Source organism: Dipodomys ordii, unplaced genomic scaffold, assembly GCF_000151885.1.
Source record: "Dipodomys ordii isolate 6190 unplaced genomic scaffold, Dord_2.0 Scaffold14, whole genome shotgun sequence".
NCBI lineage: Eukaryota > Metazoa > Chordata > Mammalia > Rodentia > Heteromyidae > Dipodomys > Dipodomys ordii.
In genome coordinates this window covers 15,676,045-15,697,031 of record NW_012267230.1, presented here as the reverse complement: position 1 = coordinate 15,697,031, position 20,987 = coordinate 15,676,045, and the positions used below count along the sequence as shown (strand labels likewise).

Below are 20,987 nucleotides of genomic sequence, written 5' to 3'. Positions count from 1 at the left end.
AAAAAAAAAAGAAGAGAAAAACAGAAACAACTTGGTGGACACCTGGTATTCCTGAGCTTAAAACTCAGAGCAGACAAGGGGCCGCGTCGCCCACCCCTGCACGAGGTCCCGGGCCTGCTTTGGAAATTGCTCGGGCCGTCCCCGTGAGTGCCCCTCAGCTCACCCTGGAGGTGGACCCTCCCCACTGTCTCCTCCTTCAGCCCTGACCAGGCTCCGCTTCCCAGGCACATAGCCACTCTGGTTTCTTCCCTACTCTAGAATTTTCCATCCCAGGTTGGGTTTTTCCTCTCTCATCTCTTTACCAGGATTCTGCAGGACAAACAATGGGTCTGGCAGTCGGGGGAAGGTACAGCTTCCAGCAAGCACAGGAGGCCTTTGGTCATTGCAGGAGTAGGGGGGAGCAGGGATGGGGGAGCAGTCCCAGGGGGTATGTCCACCCATGCCCTTGCTGGCAGGAGTGATTCCCGCTTTAGGCTTTCCAGGGACACATGCACAGGCACCCTCCATCTCCTGCTCCATATTTCTCAGCCCTTCACAAGACCTGACCTGTCTGCCCAGCTCCCCTCCAGCCAAGTCTCCAGCTATGACTTTTCCCTTGTGCTGAAACTGATGGCCACAGCTGAGTGGCTCAAATGACACACTCACGGCTCTGGAGGTCATGATCTAGGATGACACAAAGGCCTGGAATTCAGGTGTTGGCAGGTCAGTTGGCTTCCTTGAGGTCTCTGACTTTTGGAAGCCCCAGCATCCCTTGGCTTATGGCTTCTTCACCTTCGAAAACAGCAGTGCAGCATGTTTTTTTTTTTTTGGTGGGGGGGCTCTGATCGTGGGGCCTGAACTCTGGGCCTGGGCGCTGTCCCTCAGCTCTTCAGCTCATGGCTAGCGCTCTACCACTGGAGCCATAGCGCCACTTCCAGCTTTTTTCTTTTTGCTTATGTGGTGCTGAGGAATTGAACCCAGGGCCTCAGGTATGCAAGGCAAGCACTCAACCACTGAGCCACCTTCCCAGCCCAGTGCAGCATCTTTGAGCTTCGTCTTTAATCTCCCGTGTCTATGTCTATATTCAGGGATCCTGTGCCGACATCCAGATGCCTGGAAACCAGGCATAGCATGCGGGCCCTGCCCTCTGCTGGGAGCCCCTCGGGAGGTTTCTAAGGCAGGAAGGACCTGCTTGAGGGCAGGGCTGTGTCCCAGCCACTCACCTCAGCCTGGGCTCCCCACCCAGGGCTGGGCCTCACAAGCAGATGGCCGTGACCCCAGCCTCAGCCCCTCCCTGTCCTGACTCTGGTCAGGGTGGGACACACAGGTCCTTCAGGCCCCTCCTGAGGCCCTGGGTTCCCCCCCCCCCCACGCTTCTCCCCGCAGAGGCGAGGTATGCCACAGCGCCGCGCCTCTGGAGGGCTGCCAGCGTGGACTCCACCCTCGTTTTCTGCCCTTTCCTACACCGAACAGCAGGGGGCACTGTGCCTCCAGCCAGGAGTTGCTGTGGCCTCCTCCACTCTAGGGGACCATTTCTGGGGTCCTGGGCAGGTAGGGAAGGGGGCACCCAGGCCCCAAGGCCTGAAGGCCTCTGAGCCCACAGGAGGCAAGGCCTGTGTGTGTCCTCACTTGCAGGACGGATGTCTGGAGCCCAGTCCTGGGCGTCCTGCTGCACCAGGCCCGAGCCGAGGACGCTGAGGCTGAGGCTGGGCTGCCCACAGCCAGGACAGGGCAAGTCGCGTTGGATGTAGGAGTCAAAGCGGCCCCGGTACGATTCACAGCCCGAGCCCCAGTCTGGCGTCCAGACGCCTGAGCCAGAGGTTGGGAGCCTTGGAGGCAGAAGAGGGGCCCAGGCCCGGGAGGGTGTCACGGCATGCCGAGACGGTCAGACCCAGGGCAGAATGCTGAGAGCCACGGAGCTGAGCTTGCTTAGACCCAGGGTCACTGCAGACACAAGTGGTGGGGCTGGGGTGGGTGGATTTGTGGGGCCCCCACACCCCGCCCAGCAGGCATCCTTTGAGGACAGTGTGGGGACACGGGCAGGGACAGGGACGCACGGCCACAAGTCCAAGAACTGTGGGTGGCCAATGGCCACCGGCACGGGAGAGCAGGACCAGATCCTCAGACCCTGGGGACCCTCCGGAGTGAGGGCCTGCACATCTCTGCAGCCTGCGGTCCCTGCCTGCGACCATCCCGGATGCTCACACGGCCCCACGTGGCAGGACCTGGGGAAGTCCACTGAGGCGGGCCAGACGCCAGGGAGGAGGGGCCACCTCAGCCCTGGGTTAACCAGGCCGGCTGCCCACGCCCGTGGCTCTGGAAGAGCCAGGTGGCAGCTGGGCGGGGCAGCAGTCCTGCCTGGGCTGGCAGAGATGACCACGGCCATCCCCAAGGGCCGAGTAGGGGTTCCAGGCACGACCTACACAAGCTCCATGCCCTGGGCCTGGACACGGCCCCTTCCCACACTCTGTCCCTCTGGTCAGGGCTCAGGCAGCTCCGTTCCCCCCCCCCCCCCCCGCCCAGCACCCTGGCGGCTCTGTTTACAGCCCGCGCTGTGCGGGCAGGATGTCTTCTGGAGAGGTGCACTCCAGAACTCAAAATAGCATGAAATTTAATTTTCCGCCTATTTGGCAAGGCCTGGACCAAGCCCAATCAGCAGCAGAGATAAGAGTCCTCGGGCCCAAGGTGTGGGCCAGCTGGGGCCAGGCAAACACTCCACGGTCCCCAGGCAGGCCGGGGAACAGGCCGGTCTGCAGGCACTGCCCCCATCGCGGGGCCCTGGTTGCTGGGCGCTAAAGCAAACGGGCTCTATTTGCCCAGTCTGCGAGGACAATGCCGTCACCAAATATTTGCCGGCCCCAGGCAGCCCCGGAGCCCGGCTATAAATGCTTGCGCCCAGGTAGAGGTGGGCCCGTGCGCAGGAGCTGCAGCCCCCATCAGGTAGGAGCTGGGCCAGGCAGGTGGGGAGGGCTGTGGGGGGGGGGCAGCTGCCTGGCGGGGTGGGGTCTCTGCACCCGCTGGGTCTTGCTGGACCTCTCCCTGCTCCAGGAGTGACCATCCTGACGGCCAGTGCTAGGGTTCCTGGAAAGGTCCTACGCCAAGGGAACCCAGCAGGAGAGGACCTCGAGGGGCCGGGCCAGGCGGGAGCAGGCAGGGGCGGCTCCGAGCTCACCCACACTCCACACCAGAGCCTCAGGCCCCAGGAGGGGCCTGCCTGGGTCAGCCAGACCCCAGGAGACCTGCACAAGCGCACCCCACACCACAGGTCTCTCAGAGAGGCTACTCTGAGTGCCTGCTCCTTGCCTTTCTGCTTTTGGACCCACTCAGCTCCAGCCTGGGGAGGGACGTGGTGGCATTTGTCCTGCTGGCCGAGAGAGCCATGCTACCCTCTGGCCACTTCCCCAGCGACCCCTCCCCCCGCATCAAGCTCCAGGCCCAACTGCTTCCACTGGACCTTCCTGGGTCTGCACAGAGGCCCCTGGCTCTCTGTTCACTCTGGGGTCCTGCCTTGGGATCCCCCCGACTGAGCGGGAGGTGCGGGTTGGGCTGCTCTGGTGTCCTCGCCTCCCCTGGAGGTCAGATGTTGGGTAACACCAGAGTCTAGCTGGGTGTGGTGCGCACCCGTGACCCCAGCACTCAGAAGGTGGGGGAAGAAGGGAGCGAGTTCAAGACCAGACTCAGCTAGGAACAGAACTCCCCAAGCCCTGCAGCTTGTTGGAGGGGCAGGGAGCACCCTCCCCTCACCCAGGCAGCCCTGGGCCGGGGGGTAGATGCCACAAACCCCCCCCCCGCCGCCTCCTCCTCAGCTCTGGCAGCCCTGGGCCGGGGGTAGACGCCACCCCCCCCCCGCCGCCTCCTCCTCAGCTCTGGGCAGGGGGCCCCGGGACCTCTGCTTCCTGCACGGTTCTCAGTGGTTTGAGGGGCTCCGACGGGCATCTTCTCATCCCTGCTTGCTCCCTGGGCCTTGAGGGGAGCCCCCGACCCCAGGGCAGGCGCGGCGCCCGTGGCCAGCCCTGTCCTACCCCACCCCGGCACGTGGGGGCCAGCCGTGTGTCCCGGGGTCTGCCCACCTCTTTGCTGCTGAGCCATGTCTCCCTAAGCACCGCAGGGCGGGGGCTCCGGGGAGCGGGGGGCCTTCTTAGGGCATCGAGTCCACAGGGCACGGCCAGGCCTGCTGTAACCCGTCCCTCTCCACCTCCCAGCAGCACCCACTGCCCAGAGGCCCGGGCAGCTCAGGTCGGGAGGAGATGGCCGCGGGCGTGATACGGCCTCTCTCTGACTTCCGGCTGCTGCTGCCATCCCACCAACCCTTCCTGTCCTTGGACCCGGAACCCCCAGAAACTTCTGAGGAGGAGGAGGAGGAGGAGGAGGAGGAGGAGGAAGAGGAGGAGGAGGAAGAAGGGGAGGAGAAGGAGGGGGCACAGGCCTGCTGCCGGCCCCCCCCGAGCTCAGGGGTGGCCCCCCAGGGTCCCGGCAGCCCCGAGACGCCGCTGCAGCTGCTGCGCTTCTCGGAACTCATCAGCGGTGACATCCAGAGGTACTTTGGCCGCAAGGGTGGGGGGCAGGACGCAGATGCCCCTGACATGCACACGCACAGCCCGCCCGCCAGCCGCTCCGCCCGGGAGCTCTACTATGCGGACCTGGCACGCCTGGCCCAGGCCAGGCCTCTGGAGCACGAGGAGGCCGCGGAGCCGGGGGTCTGTCCCCCCGAGATGTCTGAGGGGCAGGCACACCGGCCGGGCCTCGGCAGCGGGGGGGCCTCGCCGCTGGGACCCCTGGCCGAGCTCTTTGACTATGGGCTGCGGCAGTTCTCCGGCCGCAGACTGAGACTGGAGCGCAAGTATGGCCACATCACCCCCATGACCCAGAGGAAGCTGCCCCCCTCCTTCTGGAAGGAGCCAGAGCCCAACCCCCTGGGCCTGCTCCACCCCGGCACACCGGACTTCAGTGACCTGCTGGCCAGCTGGTCAGTGGAGGCTGAGCAGGAGCTGCACAGCGAGGGCGCCCGGGCTCTGGATGTGGCTCAGCTGGCCGAGGCCTAGCAGAGGAGGGGCTCGCGTGTGCTGGACAGCAGCGTCCTTCCCAGGGTGCCCGTTCCCCGACCCCTCAGCCGGTGCTGCTGGGGCTGGGAGCCGGAGGAGAGCGGGAATGCGTACATCCAGCCCACCTGACCCTGACCCCCACAGCTCCCACTGTGCACAGCCATCTCCACAGCTCCCCTCGGGAGCGGGGACTCGGGTGGGGAGTCCTGCAGGGCCCGGGCTGACGGTCCCCGTGGCAGGCCCGGCACGAGGTCAAGCCCCTCCCCAGAGTTGTGGGGAGAAGCTGCTTCCCTGGGCAGGAGTGACCGGCCGGGGCAGGGGTGCTACGCAGAGCCGGAGACACCCCAGATGGGCCTAAGTCACGAGCCATAGCATCTGCGTGCCCGGCCAGGCGCGGGACTGGGGCCTCTGTGCACACCTGCCGGAGCCCTGGCCCCCTGGGGCGTGGGGCCCCGATGCTGGGCAGGGCAGGAGGGTCCTGGGGGACGGTCCAGGGACTGGCCATCGGCCCCTGGACTCCCTGTCAGCCGCAGAGCCCGTGGGAGGCGTCAGGGGACTGGCTCTGACGGGGACAAGCACTGTGCTTTTATTTCTGGGAAGGGGGCAGAGACGGCAGCTGGGACACAGGCTTTTGGCGGGAGATGGCGCCTGGCCTTCGCTGGGCCAGCAGGTTCATGAAGACAGCCTTCCACTGCAGCCACCTGCGTGCAGACACGGCTCATGCAGGCTCCCCCTGCCTGGCGCGGTGGGGCCGCCGCCCCGGGACGCCGGGCGCCCTGCTGCCCACCTCAGAGCCTGGTACACGCCCCAGCGGTTCACAGAGACCAGCTCGCCGGACGCCACGTCTTTGACAAAGAACCGCTGCCGCACCAGGGACATCAACATGCGCTTGCTGCCCAGCGTCAGCGGCCAGGGCCCCGCCTCACTCCACAGGAGCAGCACAGTCTCCCGCAGGCTTGCCAGCTTCTCCTCGCGCTGCGGGCACAGGGTGCGAGTGCTCCCCAGAGCCGCGGGGGACGGGACGGGGAGGGAGGAGGACACACGGGCAGCCGGCGGGGGGCTCATCTCCCACGGGGGGCAGCGCTGCTGGGCGGCTTCCAGGCAGGACTCGGGCCGGGCTGGGACCCGAGGGACCGAGGGACTGGGGATGCTCACCAGCTTGGTCTCTGTATTAAACTTCAGGTTCTGGATGGTCTTGTTAGCTTGGATGCTATCTTCCAGCTTTAACACTTGCTTCTGAAACTGAACAGAGCCCTGTTCCTGAGCAGCCCGCTGTGCCCAGGGGGCCCCGCCCAGGCTGGACCAGGCTGCTTCCCAGGGCGGAGGGGTACCGTGGCCAGGTTGCCCTGGATCTCAGCGATCTTCCGCCCGGGGTGGTCCTCCTTGAGCAGCTGCATGGAAGACTGCAGCGAGGCCAGCTCCTGCCGCACGAGGCCCATCGCGGCCTTTCTGTGGGGGCAGGGGCTGGCTGTGGGGCACCCTGGGGGCAGGGCGGGATTCCTCTGGCCATCACAGGCTTGAGGGGCTCGGCCCTGCCCGCTCTCCGGGGGGTCTGTGGTGGAGGTGGGAGGGGCGGGCGCCCGCTGGGGGCAGCAGGGGTGGGGAGGGGCAGGGAGGCAGGGGTGCCACACAGAGTGTGGACTTAAGAGCCGGTGCACTGGGCTCCCACCTGGCCTTGCTCTCCACGGAGATCTTCAGATCGGCATCACTCTTGCGGAAGGCACACTCCTCTGAGACGCCTTCTATCTAAAACGCAGAGTAGGCGAGACTCAGGGCGCCTCCAGACCCAGCCTGGGCAGACACGGGGAGAAGGGAGACCGCACCCACCTTCTGGGAGAAGTCGTCCACCTGCTCCTGCACGGCCCGCAGCTGTGCTGCCACTTCCTTCAGCCCCAGGGCCAGGTCCTCCTGAGACTTCCTCTCCGCACATTCCCACTCCGTCTTCACCTAGGATCCAGATGTGAGGTCAAAGCTGGAGTCCAGAGCGTGTGGCTGGACAGATGGGTGGACGGGGGGAGAGGGGGGAAGACCAGAGCCCAAGTCCACCTGTGACTGCAAGCACACTTGTGCACGGACCTATACCCTGGGGCAGCCTGGGGCAGCCTGGCCAGACACAAACGGACAAGCCAGCAAGGCCAAGGAAGCCCCAGGCCCCTCCAGGCAGGGGCTGAGAAGGAGCCCACCCCTTTGCCAGGGTCAGAGGCTGGAGCTGTTCTGACTCCACGTGTGCGCAGAAGGGCCGCAGGGCCAGCCGGAGGAGCACGGCAGACCCGTGTCACCACAGGGCGGTTCACCAAGACAGGCTCAGGGAGAGAAGCCGGGGACACTGCACAACCACTCCTCTGCAAGGAGTCTCCTCTCTACAGCAGGCCGCTCAGAGACAGGAAGGAAGCTCATCTCGTCCAGGCGCTGAGGGGGCGGGGAAGGGCGGCAACGGGCCAGGGGGCTTCCATCTGGGATTATGGGAAAGTTCCAGCACTGACTAGATGCACAGCTCTGTGGATCAATGAGTCACTGAATGGCACACTTTAAAGAGTGAACGGCCGGTGGCACCAGTGGCTCACGCCTATAACCCCAGCTGCTCAGGAAACTGAGATCTGAGAATTACAATTTGGAGGCAGTCTAAGGAGATAATTTCCAGAAATTCTTATCTCCAGTTAGCCAGGAGAAAACTGGAACGTGGCTCAAGAGGTAGCGTGCCACTCAGCTGGAAAAGTGAATGAGGGTTCAAGGTTGAGTTTGAGCCCCAGTACCAGTACAGAAAACAATGCCAGGATGCCAGGAGCTGGAGCTGCCTCCCCGGCTGGCGGCCCACCCCCAGGACGGTGGAAAGCCACAGCTGTGGCGCCAGGCGCTGCAGCGTCAGCAGTGGGTCCTGGGCAACTAGCCAGGGGCCACTGCCTGCGACAGTGCCGGCCGGGCGAGGCCAGCGTGGGTCAGGCCCCATCTGTCTCGGGAGCTCACCTGGGATAGCTTCATGCCCAATGTCTGCTCCTGCAGGTCCAGCCTCCAGCTCAAGGCCAGGCAGTGATCACTCAGGTCCTTCAGTTGCCGGGCCATGTCGGCCACCAGGCCCTCCAGGGCCTGGCTCTTCTCTTGGAGCTGTGGGGGGAGGGAAGGGGTGGAGGAGGTCCCGGCTGGGTGCCGGCGTCTGGCTTTACGGCAGTCTCTGCTGGCCCCTTACCAGCTCCAGTGCGCTCTGCGTCTCCTGCTGGGCCAGCTTGCCAGCTAGCTGCACAGCCTCCAGATTCTCCTGAATGTAGGATGCCAGCTCCCCAGCTTGGCTCTCCTCCAAGCTCACCATGGCCTCCCTGTCACCAAAAGTGTCCCTCAGCAAGGCTTGACCCCAGTCCCACCGGGGAGGAGGGGCCCAGCCACCAGCTCCGGAACCTCCCATGAGACCCCACAGACTAGAGAGTGGGGCGTAGTCACAGGTGCTCCCTCCAAAGAGGGAGGGACAGGGAAGGGTCTGTGCCACCGACCCGCCAATCCGCACCCATATGGCCAGCGGGTGAGCTGGGGGGAGGGAGGGGCAGGCAGCAGGGCTGAGCCTTGGTGAGCCCCAGCAATCCCCTGCAGACGGGCCTGGGTGGCCCTGCAGGCCACACCCACCGGGCCTTCTGCTCAGCCAGCAGGACACGGCTCAGTGACAGCTGATTCTGCCGCACAAATGTGGTGAGTTGGACCACGGCTGCATCCAGGCCCTGGCACTGGCCCAGCAAGTGGCCTTCCTCCTCCTGCGGCAAAGATGGCTCTGATAGCTGGGCGCCCGTGGCTCACACCTGTCATCCTAGTTGCTTAGGAGGCTGAGATCCAAGGATCACGGTTCAAAGCCAGCCTGGGCAGGAAAGTCTGTGAGACTCTTATCTCCAATAAACCACTAGAAAACCAGAAGTGGCGCTGTGGCTCATGAGGTAGAGCGCTTGCCTTGAGCTGAAGAGCACAGGGCTACAGCGCCCAGGCCCAGAGTTCAAGCCCCACAACCGACCGAAAAAAAAAAGATGGCTCTGAGTTCCAGCACCTGCTGCCTGTCCGCCCACCTGTCAGCTGGGGCCTACCTGACGCTGGGCCCGCACCGTCTTCATGTGCTCCTTAGTCAATTCCAGAAGCTTCTGCCAGCGGACCTCTAGCTCCTCTCGCAGACTGTCCTCCGCCTTCAGCCTCATGGTCTCCAAAGTCTTCATTCTCTGCAGGGACAGAGAACGAGTCTGTGCCCCTGCCAGGGTGGGCAGCAGGGGGCCATCCCAGCCTGGACCCCTCCCGGCGTCCAGCCCAGCCCCCACCTGCTCCAGGGTCAGGAAACTCTTCTGCAGAAAGCCGCACAGCTTGGCCTCCCTCTTGAGGAAGCGGAGACTCATCTCCTCCCCACGCTTGGTCACCAGGACCTGGGGAGGCAGGCACGTGGTCACCTGCAGCCTCCCCGCGGGACAGCCTGCCTGGCCCCTAACGCTCCTGTGCCCAGTGGCGCTGGGCCCACCACATTTAGGTCAAGAAGGGCGGGGGGCAGCGGCCACAGTCCCCACTCCCCAGAGGACCCAGCTTGGGAGTCAGGAAGGGCCTGAAGCTCAGGACACCCTGAGGTCTAGAGATCCTGGGTGCGTGTATCAGCCTCCAGATGCCCTCAGGAAGGCCACAATTCACATCGTGAGCTTTGGCCTCAGGCGGGGAAGCGGGTGAGAGACGGCCCACAGACAGAACCTCCTTGGGGCATGACAGCCTCCGTATCTGGGGCCCCCAGAGGGTCTACAAGCTTGGGGGCCTCCATCCCATAGCCTGGCTCCATCCCATTCCATATTCTTTACGTCTCCGTATCATAAACTCTCTCTCCAGACCTCTTTTCCAAGGCCAGGTGCTGAGTGTGGGCCATGAGCAAATGGGCTCTCCCTCCATCTGAGCACCTGCTGACATTCCTGCCCATTGGAGTGCCTTTGAGCAGGGTCAGCAGCCAGACTACAAAGGCTTCAGGTTTTCAAAGGTCTCTCTTAAAACCTTTACCTCCCATTTTTACCACTACAGCCCCAAGGTAAATAATTTATAAATGTTCATGGCTCTGTGCCAATAAAACTTTATTTACAAAAACAGTCACTATGTCATCATGTGCTGACCCCTGGTCCTAGCGAGCCCTTCCACACCCCTGTGCTCAGAGAAAAGGCAGGCGGGGCCTACACCCAGCACATCGGGAACTTCAGCTCCACACCCCTGCCCTCTTAGGAGAGCCCATATGTTGATTTCCCAGTGGGCAGTGAGCCGACACCACCAGCTCTGGGCAGCAGAACTATGTGGGAGCGGCTGGGAGCTCCTGGCCTGGCCCCGTGAGGAGCTGGACGCACGGTGGAGACACTGCCATCCCTGGTCTGTCCGCAGAGCCCAGGAGCTGGGCTGCACATCTGTAGGCCCTGTCCCCTGCCCCACGCCGTACAGCAGGCCCTTCCTCGGGATCACCAGCGGGAGGGAGCTGGTAGCTCAGAACTTATCACCCACCCGGAGGGAAAGGCTGAGCCCAAACATGGCCGTGGAAGGGGCTCAGAGAGCAGATATCCCTTTTTCTGGCCTGGTTGGAGCGGCTTGAACTGGGAGAGGGAGGCGGCCACGGCAGCTGCCCCCCCCCCCCATGGTACCTGCAGCTTGGCCACCTCGCGGTCCACCTTCTGGCTGGTGTCCTTCTGACTCTTCTGCAGGGCCTCACAGGCCACTTCTCGGCTCTGCTCCTCGTGCCTCAGCAAGTCAGTGAGCTGCGTCAGTCTAGGGACGGTGGAGACTCATACCAGCCCCAGGGAAGCAGACGGGCTGGGAAACACAAACCACTTGGGTAACACATGGCAATGCCAAGCAGACTGAGGACGGGACAAGCCTTGTGGCTCCACAGACGGCCTGAGGGGCCCCGCAAGCGCAGTACTGATGATGGGCATGCTCTGGGGGTGCTGAGGCAGCGGGTGGGACTCCATCCGTGGCTAGTTCAGCCATGCCCAGACACGTACACGAGGCGGGTGGCTCAGGGCCAGTGTGGGGAGGCCGCGGCTCACCTGAGGTTCATCTCCTGCTCCACACCCTTCCTCTCCGAGTTCTGCAGAGCCTGGGTCCTCTGGATCTGCATCAAGGCTTCCCGGACCTCCACCAGCCTGGCACAGGAGTCACCTCCGCCAGGCTCGGGGCAGGTCGCACAGCCACCCCGGCTAGCCTCCCCGCTGCCTTCCAGGGCAGCCTGGGGAAGACCCAGGGCAGAAGGTGGACCACGTGCAGGAAGACAGCTGACTGGGCACCCCAGGGCTAGTGGCCCCCACTTCCCACTAAGCCCATACCTATAGAGGAGGGGGGGGTACCTTTTCTCCAGGACCTGCATCTGGTTCTCCTTCTGGGACCCAGGGGACTGCAAAGAAGAGGGCATGGAGCTGAGCAGGCTGGCTTGTTGCCTCCCGAGTTCCTGCAGCACAAGGAAGTGTGCTGGGGGGCAGTGTTAAAGGCTTTGGGGTGCTATGAACCCTGGCATCAGTGACCCAGCTGGACTCAGGGTCCAGGGAGCTGTCCCCGTGCTCAGGAGAGGGGCCATGCGTTGTGGGTGGACAGCCGTGCACCGTGGGGGGCAGGGAGCTGGGCCACTGCCCCCAGGCTCACCTCCGGCGCCTCCTTCTCCGGGGCCGGGGCCACCTGCTGTGCCTTCTGCTGCAGCTGCTGCACCGCTGAGGTCTGCAGATGCAGGCGTGTGCGCACCTGCAGCAGCTCCCGAAGCAGGCCCAGCGTGACATGTTCGCAGCGCTCTTTGTGTCCTCGCAGGCAGGCCACGTCGGCCTGCAGGTCCGCCACGCTGGCCAGAGCGGGCGGGCTCAGCTGTGTCCGCCAGGGGACGGGGGCGGGGGTAGGGAGCCCCGCTCGGCCCGCCTCAGCCCCGCAGGCAGCTCACCACTGCTCCAGCTGCCCTTTGTACTTGGAAGCTTCCGGCTTGGGGACGGAGGAGCTGGGTGCCCCGTGGCTGCGCTCGTACCTCTCCGGAGTCTCTTCCAGGCTCAAGGGCTCAGGGCTGGTCAGGGCTTCTGCCAGGAGCAGCTCCAGGTCCTCCAGCGCCACAGTGCTCGGCTGTGTCGGGGGCGACATCCCCGACAGCATGCTGCCAGCCAGCTCTGTAAGAAGACGCCTCGGGAGCGGGCTCTCGGGGTACGCCCGGTCGCTGTAACAGGAACCAAACTGCAAGGGTCACACCCCAACCTCTGGGTGTCTCCTCTTACTCTGGCCTGGGCTGGGCAGGGGTTTGGCTCAGCAAAGTCTAGGGCCCTGAGAACGCACAGGTGGCCAGCAGGAACTAGACAGGGCTCCCAGCTGCTAGCTGTCTGTGGGGGTCCCAGAAGCAGAGTTGTCCCATGGACCCTGTCCATCCCGGCTCGCCTGACTTACCACCAGAAGCCCCTACCTGCAGGCCTGGCCCGGGCCCAGTGCCGGTGGCTGTCCTTGGAGACCAGGCCAAGGCAGGCAGGAGTGGCCGGAGGGAGGCAGCGAAGTCAGGCAGAAGGCTGGGGGCCTCTGGAGAGGATAAGGGCTGGGCCGGGGGAGGCGGCAGGGGAGGCCGGGTGGGGAGTCGGGGCCCCCCAGGGGCTGGTAGGGCCTGGTAGGATGGCTGGGGCCCTGGGGGTCGGGAGCAGGTCAGCAGGGGGGGCAAGGGCCTCGAAGCAGTGAGGTGGGAGCTTCCTGTCCTCACACCTGGCTTCCTCAGAGAATCCCAAGGGAGGTGGGTACAACCTGGCGGCAGGGTTATTCTGGAACCTTCCTTTCCTCACCAGAACCTTATGACTTCATGGCCCAACTGCCAGTGGAACCTGAGCTCTCCCCTGACCTGCCAGTGTGCCTCCACAACTGCCAGCGTCTGCGCGGCTGAGGACTCCGGCAGCGTCTGGCAAAGGGCCGCCCCGAGCCCTGGCTGCTGGCCTGCGCAGGCAGGGGACCCCAGGCGCCACCCAGGTCCTGGGGGCCCAGACCTGGAGCAGGGAGACGAGGGCCGCCCCCCCCCGAAAGCAGGGGCCCCAAGGTGGCCACACAGCCGCCGCAGCTTGGGGACTTCAGCTGTTCCAGAAGCCACTGAGACAGGAGACGGTCGAGTGAGTTTGGATAGCTCCTTTTATTTACCTAGTATATCCAAAATATCATCTCAACATGTGACTGACGTAAAACTATGAACAGGATTGCACGTGCTTTTTTGGTACCAATCGTCTGAGGCCCTGCGCAGTTCCTTCCCTTCCCTTCGCTGCCCTTCCCACGCAGAGGCTTCGCGGACCCCTCCCCGCCCCATGAGGGCTCAGACGACACCTGGTCCTCCCCGGGGAGGGGGCTGGCCTGGGCGCGTGGAGATCAGGGTCTGCAGGGAGCTCCTGGGAGCAGGCCATGGGCCCACAGGGGGCTGTCGGTCCTTGAGTGGGGGCCCCTGCCCACAGAGCTCTGCACGGGCACCACAGGAGGCCCGTCGCCTGGTGCCACCGTGCCCAGTGCCCTGACCCTCTAGGCCCCAGGCAGGGAATGGGATGGCGCCAGCCGACTTAAATTTCTCACATGTTCATAAAAGAGACCCGAGGAACACTATCTGGCCAGGCCTGGCTAGCTCTGCCAATCCACGGGCCCATGCCACCACACTAGCGCCACTCTGTGCTAGGCCACAGGAGATCACCCCAGTGGTGCGCACTTGGTGGCCACTGTAGCCGGAGGTGAGCCACTGCTGACACCGCGGCCCCCGTGCTGAGAACCTGTCTTCCTGGCTGTCTTCAAATGCAAGCCTCCGGCCCGCGGGACTCTTAGGGCCCCAGCCCCTGGCACAGGCCCCATCTTCCTGTCCTCAGGGCCTGGGATCACCTAAGTCAGGTTGGGCCTGGGCCACCTGGGGCTCCCCACGGAGCACTGTGTCACCCTTGAGCCCTGGCTGTGAGGCTTCTGGCGGTGAGGGCAGTGTGGCTGGCGTGTGGGTCCCACAGCAGCAGCAGCCAGGGGCACGGCTCGCCGGCCTCGCGCTCTGCCCCTCCGCGGCCTCTGCGGAGCCAGCAGCCAGACACAGCTGGAAGGAAAGGAACGGGTGGCGGGTGCCAAGGGGCCGCGGCACAGGGCAAGTACTAAGGATGTAAACCACGCGTCCATGAAGAAAGGCAGGCTCACAGGCCAGCTAGACCCGAGATGGGGCTGCTTGATCCTGCTGCTGTGCTGCCCAGGAAGTAAGGCTTTGGCCAAGAGACCAAGGACCCCAGGACAGAGCACCAAGGGGCCAGGCCTCACGTCTGTGCCAGCGAGAGTTCTTCCAGGCCGCCCTTCCCCAGGCGGTACCTGGCCAGGTCCTTCCTGGTCACCAGCCCGACCACCTGCAGGAGCAACGTCAGGTGAGAGCCCTTGTGGGGTCAGGGTCCCAGGGCCCTCCACGCGGAACATGGATACCAGCCTCACCTGATTGCGATTGTCCACGACCACCAGGTGCCTCAGGCCCAGAGCCCGGAACAGCTTGAACACGCGAGGGAGAGACGCTTCCTGCAAGGTGGGTGTGGTACTCAGCCTGCGTGCGCACCCCAGGGGAGGACGGGATCCCCACAGCTCCAGGTGGGGAAGAGGAGTCCTGAGTGTCCCGCTCCCCACCAGGCCTCTCTGAGGCCTTAACCCTCTCCAAAGCTTTACTGCTCCCAAGGGCCACGGCACCCCCAGCCCAGGTCCTGCCCCGATGCCTTCTGGGCACATGGCTTGTCCTTGCGGACTGGGCATGGAGCCCCTGCCAAAGGGCAGCGCCCTGCTCCACCCCACAGGTGGGTACGCGGGGCTCGGTATAAGGAGGGGCTGGGTACCTGGGGCACAGTGTAGGGGGAGGGGTTCATGAACTCGGACAGGTCCATGGAGCACCCGCGCTCATCCTGGGACACGTGGATGGACTGGATCGGGGGGAAGCGTGGATAGGCATCACGGAAGTCCTTCAGCCTCAGCCGGCGCTGCACCAGGCCCATGTTGGACCTCTCTACAAACACCTGTGGGCAGCGGTGGTCAGGGCCCGTGGGAAGGCCAGACCCTCCCCTGCCCCGACCAAGCAGGCCCACCTTGTGCTTCAGAAGGACAATGAGCTGGGAACGCAGGATCAAGCCCTGGAGCCTGGCTGGCTGTGGGGAAGGAAGGGTCAGAGGCAGCGGGCAGCAGCCTCAGGATGCCAGTGTCAGGACCTCAGTCGATCCTCTGGTCCCTGAGAGCCACCTGAGTGGCTTGCAGTGAGTTAGTTCCTACTCAGTCTCGTGAACCTGACACAGAGACACGGGTGTCCCCAGCCCTCCCAGCCACCACTCCCATGTCCAGTGCAGCCCACAGGCTAGGCCTAGTAAGGGACACAGTGAGGCTGTATTCACGGACCCCACATCCCGACGGAGGCCACGCCGCCCGGCAGTCAGGCTGGGGCACTCGAAGCGAGTGCCAGCTGCGGGACCCTGCCTTCCGCAGACCGGAGCGGGGCGAGCGGGGCGGGATGGTCCGCTCAGCACAAGCTCTCCTGCCTGGTACCTGGGTGTCGTCCGTGTCTTCCACCACGGGGAAGCCATTGTGGTTGGAGGCCGTGTCACTGAGGACGTCCACGATGACGCCGACCTTCTCCCTCCTCCGCAGGCACGTCACAGGGGTGCTCATCACCTCCCTGCCAGGACCCCGGCACCCGTCACCGCCGCGCCGCCATCCATGCGTCTCAGCGGGCACAGGCGCTGGGGCCATGGCGCTGCCACACTAGCAAACAGCGGTCCCCAGAACACCCCACCTCCCCATGCTGCAGGCTTAAGCGCCAGGAGCCCAGCAGGGACTGAGTGGTAACGCTCACAGGCCCGCAGCCTCCTCCCTGCCTACCCTCTACCCGCAGCCAGTATGGCCCACCCCCCACCCCCAAGCTGCAGCCTCAGACCTGGCCCTCCAGCCTGGGTGCGGGGAGGCTGCTGGCAGTACCTGGCGGTGAGTGAGTGGGAGGTGACCGGAGCCTCCCAGTGCAGGAAGGGCACGCTCTGCAGCTGGATGTGCATGTCGTACAGGCCCTGAGGAAGGGGCGGCAGGTGAAGCGTGGCCGCGCCCCCAGGGCGTCTGGGTGGCTGCACAGGGCCTGCCACAGGCCCCCGAGCCCGGAGCACCCCCGACCCCAGGCTGAGGCCAACGTGAGGGGTAAAGGGGCCGACAGGCTTCCCGCTCTGTGCACCTCGATGAAGACATCGCCCACGATCTTGGCGGTCATCAGCACCAGCATGATAGGAAAGCCGTAGGTCACGTTGCTGGTGGCCTCCATCATGATGACGGTCAGGCTCAGGGTCATCCTCACGATCCCACCTGCGGGAGGGGCCGCAGGCCTCACCATGCACCTGTGGCTCTAGAGCTCCAACGAGAGGCCCGTGACTGCCTGGCTGAAGGCTAGTGGCTGGCCGAGGGGAAGGGGAACACCGCCACCTGCGATCCCCGGCCCTGTTCTGCTCACGTTGACGGAGGACCGACTCCCGCTGCGGGGCGGCACAGCCTGCCCGGGGAGGCGGTGCCCCTGCCCTCTCACCTCTTTGCAGGTGCCCCTTGCCCTCTCACCTCTCTGCAGTGGTGAGAACCAGGACTTACCGAGCTGGGCAGCAGCTCCCATCAGGGCGTACTTGCCAGGGTCTGCCCAGATCTGCAGGAGGTAACACAGGAATGACGGTTGCATGCCTGAGGCCCTGGGTTCGATTCCTCAGCACCACATAAGCAAAAAGAAAAAAGCCGGAAGTGGCGCTGTGGCTCAAGTGGTAGAGCGCTAGCCTTGAGCTGAAGAGCTGAGGGGCAGCGCCCAGGCCCAGAGTTCAGGCCCCACGACCAGACCCCCCCAAAAAAACAAAAAATCCCGAAACAAAACAAAAACTGAGCGGGCTGGGAAGGCGGCTCAGTGGTAGAGTGCTTGCCTCGCATGCATGAGGCCCTGGGTTCAATTCTCAGCACCACATAAACAGAAAAAGCCAAAGTGGGCCCTACAGCTCAAGTGGTAGAGTGCTAGCCTTGAGCTGAAGAGCTCAGAGACAGCGCCCAGGCCCAGAGTTCAGGCCCCATGACCAACGACAAAAAACAAAACAAAACACAACAACAACAAAAAACTGAGCAAGGAATGGTGGTGCACACTTGTGACCCCAGTGCCAGGGAGGCTGAGGAAGGATGCTATGATTTCAAGGCCAGCCTGGGACACACAGCAAGCCCCTCCCTGCACGCATGTTTGTGGAGTGTGTGGGAAGATCTGCACTTCAGGGATGTGGTCCCCAGCAGACTTCCCCGACTCACCGCTGCCCCCGTGAGGTAAGACAGAGAGATGCCAAAGAGCCGACCCCAAGCAGCGCCGATGAGCAGGGACGGGATGAAGACTCCAGCAGACACAGTGAGCCCGTAGGTCCAGCAGGCCAGGAAGAAGTACACGATGGTGAACAGGCCCAGCGTCATGGGGTTATAGGAGCCTAGGGAGAGGAGGCTGCCGGTCCTGACTCCTGCCCACGCACAGCTGCCCCACCCAGCCCACAGCTCCATCCCTGGAGCTGGGCCACCAGGCCCCAGCCTGGCTGTTTTTCAGAAGGCTCGACACTCGCCTTTTCAGAAGGATGGATGGGCCTCAAGAACTGGAGAGGGAGGGCTGGGAAGGTGGCTCAGTGGTAGAGCGCATGCCTTGCATGCCAGAGGCCCTGGGTTCGATTCCTCAGCACCACATAAGCAAAAAGAAAAAAGCCGGAAGTGGTGCTGTGGCTCAAGTGGTAGAGCGCTAGCCTTGAGCTGAAGAGCTGAGGGGCAGCGCCCAGGCCCAGAGTTCAGGCCCCACGACCAGACCCCCCCAAAAAAACAAAAAATCCCGAAACAAAACAAAAACTGAGCGGGCTGGGAAGGCGGCTCAGTGGTAGAGTGCTTGCCTCGCATGCATGAGGCCCTGGGTTCAATTCTCAGCACCACATAAACAGAAAAAGCCAAAGTGGGCCCTACAGCTCAAGTGGTAGAGTGCTAGCCTTGAGCTGAAGAGCTGAGGGGCAGCGCCCAGGCCCAGAGTTCAGGCCCCATGACTGGACAAAAAAAAAAAAAAAAAGAACTGGAGAGGGAGCCAGTGCCAGTGGGTCACACCTACAAACCTAACCACTCAGAAGGATCGCGGTTTGAAGCATAAGACTAGCTCCAAAATAGCAAAAAGTCTGGAAGCATGGCTCAAGTGATGGAGTGCCAGCCATTCAAGCAAGCCTGAGTTTAAACTCTGGTAACAAAAAACAAAGGATGAGCTGGGTGCCAGTGGCTCACCCTTGTAATCCTTCTAGCTACTCAGGAAGCTGAGATCTGAAGATCGCAGTTCAAAGCCAGCCCGGGCAGGAAAGTCCATGAGACTCATCTCCAATTAACCACCAGAAAACTGAAAGGGTGCTGTGGCTAAGTGGTAGACTGCACATCTAAGAGCCCAGGGGCAATGCCCAAACCCAGAGTTCAGGTGCCACGACTGACAATAATAATACTAATAATAACAACAACAATAATAAATGAGATGGGAAAGTTGTGGGCTCAGCAGGGAGGCCTGGAGCCACGGCACAGGCACGGAGTCCCCAGGCAGCCCCGGCCTGCAGCAGATCCACAGCCTGGAGGGCGCTCTGGGGACAAGGATGTATCACACACCCCTGCGGGGAACAGCCGAGCTGCTGGGCCTGCTGTACATCAGTCTGGCCTCAGAGGACCAAGTGAAGGAGGAGGCCTCTCTGAAGCCAGAGCAAGGCCTGGGCTAAGGAGGCCGGTGGAGGTCAGTGGTCAGTGGACCATCCTCCTGGCGGCAGTGGGTGGCAGAGGTGAGCTCTGCAGGCCACACAGGCAAAGGGCATGGAGATGTCACTTCTTGGAAGTGTGCAGCACGGCCGGGCCTGGAGATGGCCACTGTGATCCCCAGTGGCTGAACACTAACTCCTGGTTGCTCTTCCAGGATGAGAAGCCAGGGAAATGAGGCGAAGAAGGGGGAAGGCCACAATGACCAACACAGAGGTCGACAGCAGGCTGGGGCGGTCCGTCTGTGTGGCAAAGGTACTATGGCACAGGCCGGAGATCAGAAGGGCCAGGCCCCAGAGCCACACGTGAATTCCAAGCCCTTGATCTGCTCCATTTCCTGAACCCCTCCCAGGGGCAGATCTAGAGACAGGGAAGCTCCTGGTGGCCTTGTCAGGCAAACGATGAAAAGCAGTGTCCCCACGAGACACATGGGAAAGCGGGCCAAAGCCAGGCGCAGGCCCAGCCTGTGCTAAAGGCTCTACTCTGGCGCAGGTTCCATGTCAGAAGTGTCTGGGGGAGGGCAAGGCCCGGCACAGAGCCGCTAGGCTCTGGCTGAGCGGTGGCGCTGACCCAGTGTCTAAGGCAGGAAGGAGGTGGGGGGACCACAGCCAGCCCTGCTCTAGCGTTTCGCTACCAGCAGCTGTGGACCCTACAGCGCTTTCAGTCTCACCACCCCAACTCTGCCCACTAACGCTGGCTCAGTGCACCCTACCATGCCAGGGTCAAGTCCTCCAGATGGGGACCGCAGCCTAGCCGCACTGCCTGCACACACCTGGTGGGTCGTGGAAGAGGCTGACCACGCTCTTCTCAGGGGTGTTGAAGAAGGCCGCAGCCATGGAGTTGTACTCGCCATCCGCACAGAAGAGCTGCAGGAGCAGAGCACAGGAGAGGGGGGCTGGGATGCAGAGCTGTGTCGCCAGGGTCCGGGGGCTCGGGGCCACAGCACATCACTGTTCTGTCCTGATTGTGGCTGCTGACTGCCCAGCAAGCAAGGTCACCTCCTCTGTCTGGGCGCCAGGACAGTTCTCACTCTGGGACGCCCATCAACAAATGGACTCAAACATCTGTGGAAGATGTGTGTGTGCCACGCCCACAGTGTGTGCACGCCCAGGTGAGCAGCCTCAAGGCCCCTTTCTGAGGCTCTCACCAGGGGCTGTTCTGGAAAGAGGATTGTGGTGGTAGCCCTGGCACTGCCACCTGTTCCCTGGTGCCCTGCAGCCAGCCTCTGCCTTTCTGGGACTTGCTGGGCGACACAGGCACACTGGCACACTCAACTGGAGCCAGGATGTGTCCGACAGCCCTCATGCCTAAGCAGGATGTGAGCAAAGACCACCTGGCCTGCTCAGGGTGCTCGCCCACAGGGCCCCACGCCTACCTGGAGCGGGTAGGACATGGAACTTCCCTGCAGGGGCTGGCAATCCCGGGACGAGTAAATCAGCACAAAGGCGACCGTGGCTGTGACAGCGGCCACCAGTATGGCCTCAATCACCTGGAGGCAGGGCCGGTGGATGTACCTAGAGCCCAAAGCCAGGATGCACCTCACTGCAGAGACGGCCCCTGCAGCCCCACCATCACGCCCACCGCGGCTGTCACGGCAGCCTGCACCAGAACCACTGCTGGGAGAGTGACACACCACAGGTTTCACGGTCAGGTCTCCGCACACTGCAGACCATCCTGGGAGCATCTCTCTCCCACAGTGACGGCACTCACAGTGGCCAGAACTGCACAAGGATAGGAGCAGCTGCCACTCCATCAACACACCTAACAACAGGGCTAGCAGGCAGGGTGGACAGAGCCGGTGCCCGGCAGAGGCCGAGGGGAGGAGCCCTGGTTCTCTCCGGAGACACCTCTGTCATCTGGCTTGGCCCTCTAGCAGACCAGATAGCATGTTCCCAACTTGTCTGTTAGGCTCAAATCAAGCTCTACTGGGTGTGGTTCCAAATCCCAAACCCATTGTTGAGGGTCCCTAAGGCCAGATGTCAATTCCATTCATAAAAATGGAGTGGCTTTCTCACCTGATTCGAAACATTGTCAGCCAGTAATTCAAGGCATTGAAGACAGCTCCGAGAATGCCACCTACAACCCGAAAGAAAGCACCCATCAGCTGGATGGGACCAAGGGGGGAGTCCCAGCCAGGGGCAGAGAGGCCTGGAGAGAGGCCAGCCCGGCCTCACCCTGCCCTGCGCCCCAGCTCTGCCACCGCCCCCCCCC

At 63.3% G+C, this 20,987-nt stretch overlaps 2 protein-coding genes across 2 annotated transcripts in view; both read right to left on the bottom strand.

Annotated features, from left to right (window-relative positions):
* Positions 1-5,599: 5,599 nt before the first annotated feature.
* Positions 5,600-13,823, bottom strand: Ccdc154 (coiled-coil domain containing 154). Its single transcript, XM_013011267.1, has 19 exons — positions 13,684-13,823; positions 12,844-12,985; positions 12,424-12,635; positions 11,920-12,183; positions 11,619-11,823; positions 11,342-11,370; positions 11,045-11,140; positions 10,640-10,763; positions 9,305-9,406; positions 9,080-9,208; positions 8,634-8,752; positions 8,206-8,332; positions 7,986-8,123; positions 6,849-6,968; positions 6,691-6,767; positions 6,353-6,470; positions 6,177-6,263; positions 5,809-5,996; positions 5,600-5,722 (listed from the first exon to the last, which is right to left on the bottom strand). Exons 1-19 carry the CDS (start codon positions 13,821-13,823, stop codon positions 5,608-5,610), a joined length of 2,532 nt encoding a protein of 843 aa, XP_012866721.1. The 3' UTR covers positions 5,600-5,607.
* Positions 13,824-14,249: 426 nt separating this feature from the next.
* Positions 14,250-20,987, bottom strand: part of Clcn7 (chloride channel, voltage-sensitive 7) — an 18,749-nt gene continuing 12,011 nt past the window's right edge. Inside the window, exons 13-24 of the mRNA XM_013011304.1 lie at positions 20,792-20,852; positions 20,152-20,290; positions 19,549-19,642; positions 17,280-17,449; positions 16,593-16,644; positions 16,189-16,316; positions 15,945-16,030; positions 15,516-15,645; positions 15,065-15,124; positions 14,819-14,995; positions 14,430-14,510; positions 14,250-14,347 (exon numbers count right to left, since the gene is read on the bottom strand). Of these exons, the coding sequence (XP_012866758.1) occupies positions 14,261-14,347; positions 14,430-14,510; positions 14,819-14,995; positions 15,065-15,124; positions 15,516-15,645; positions 15,945-16,030; positions 16,189-16,316; positions 16,593-16,644; positions 17,280-17,449; positions 19,549-19,642; positions 20,152-20,290; positions 20,792-20,852 (1,265 nt within the window). The 3' untranslated portion in view covers positions 14,250-14,260. The remainder of the gene's footprint in view (positions 14,348-14,429; positions 14,511-14,818; positions 14,996-15,064; positions 15,125-15,515; positions 15,646-15,944; positions 16,031-16,188; positions 16,317-16,592; positions 16,645-17,279; positions 17,450-19,548; positions 19,643-20,151; positions 20,291-20,791; positions 20,853-20,987) is intronic.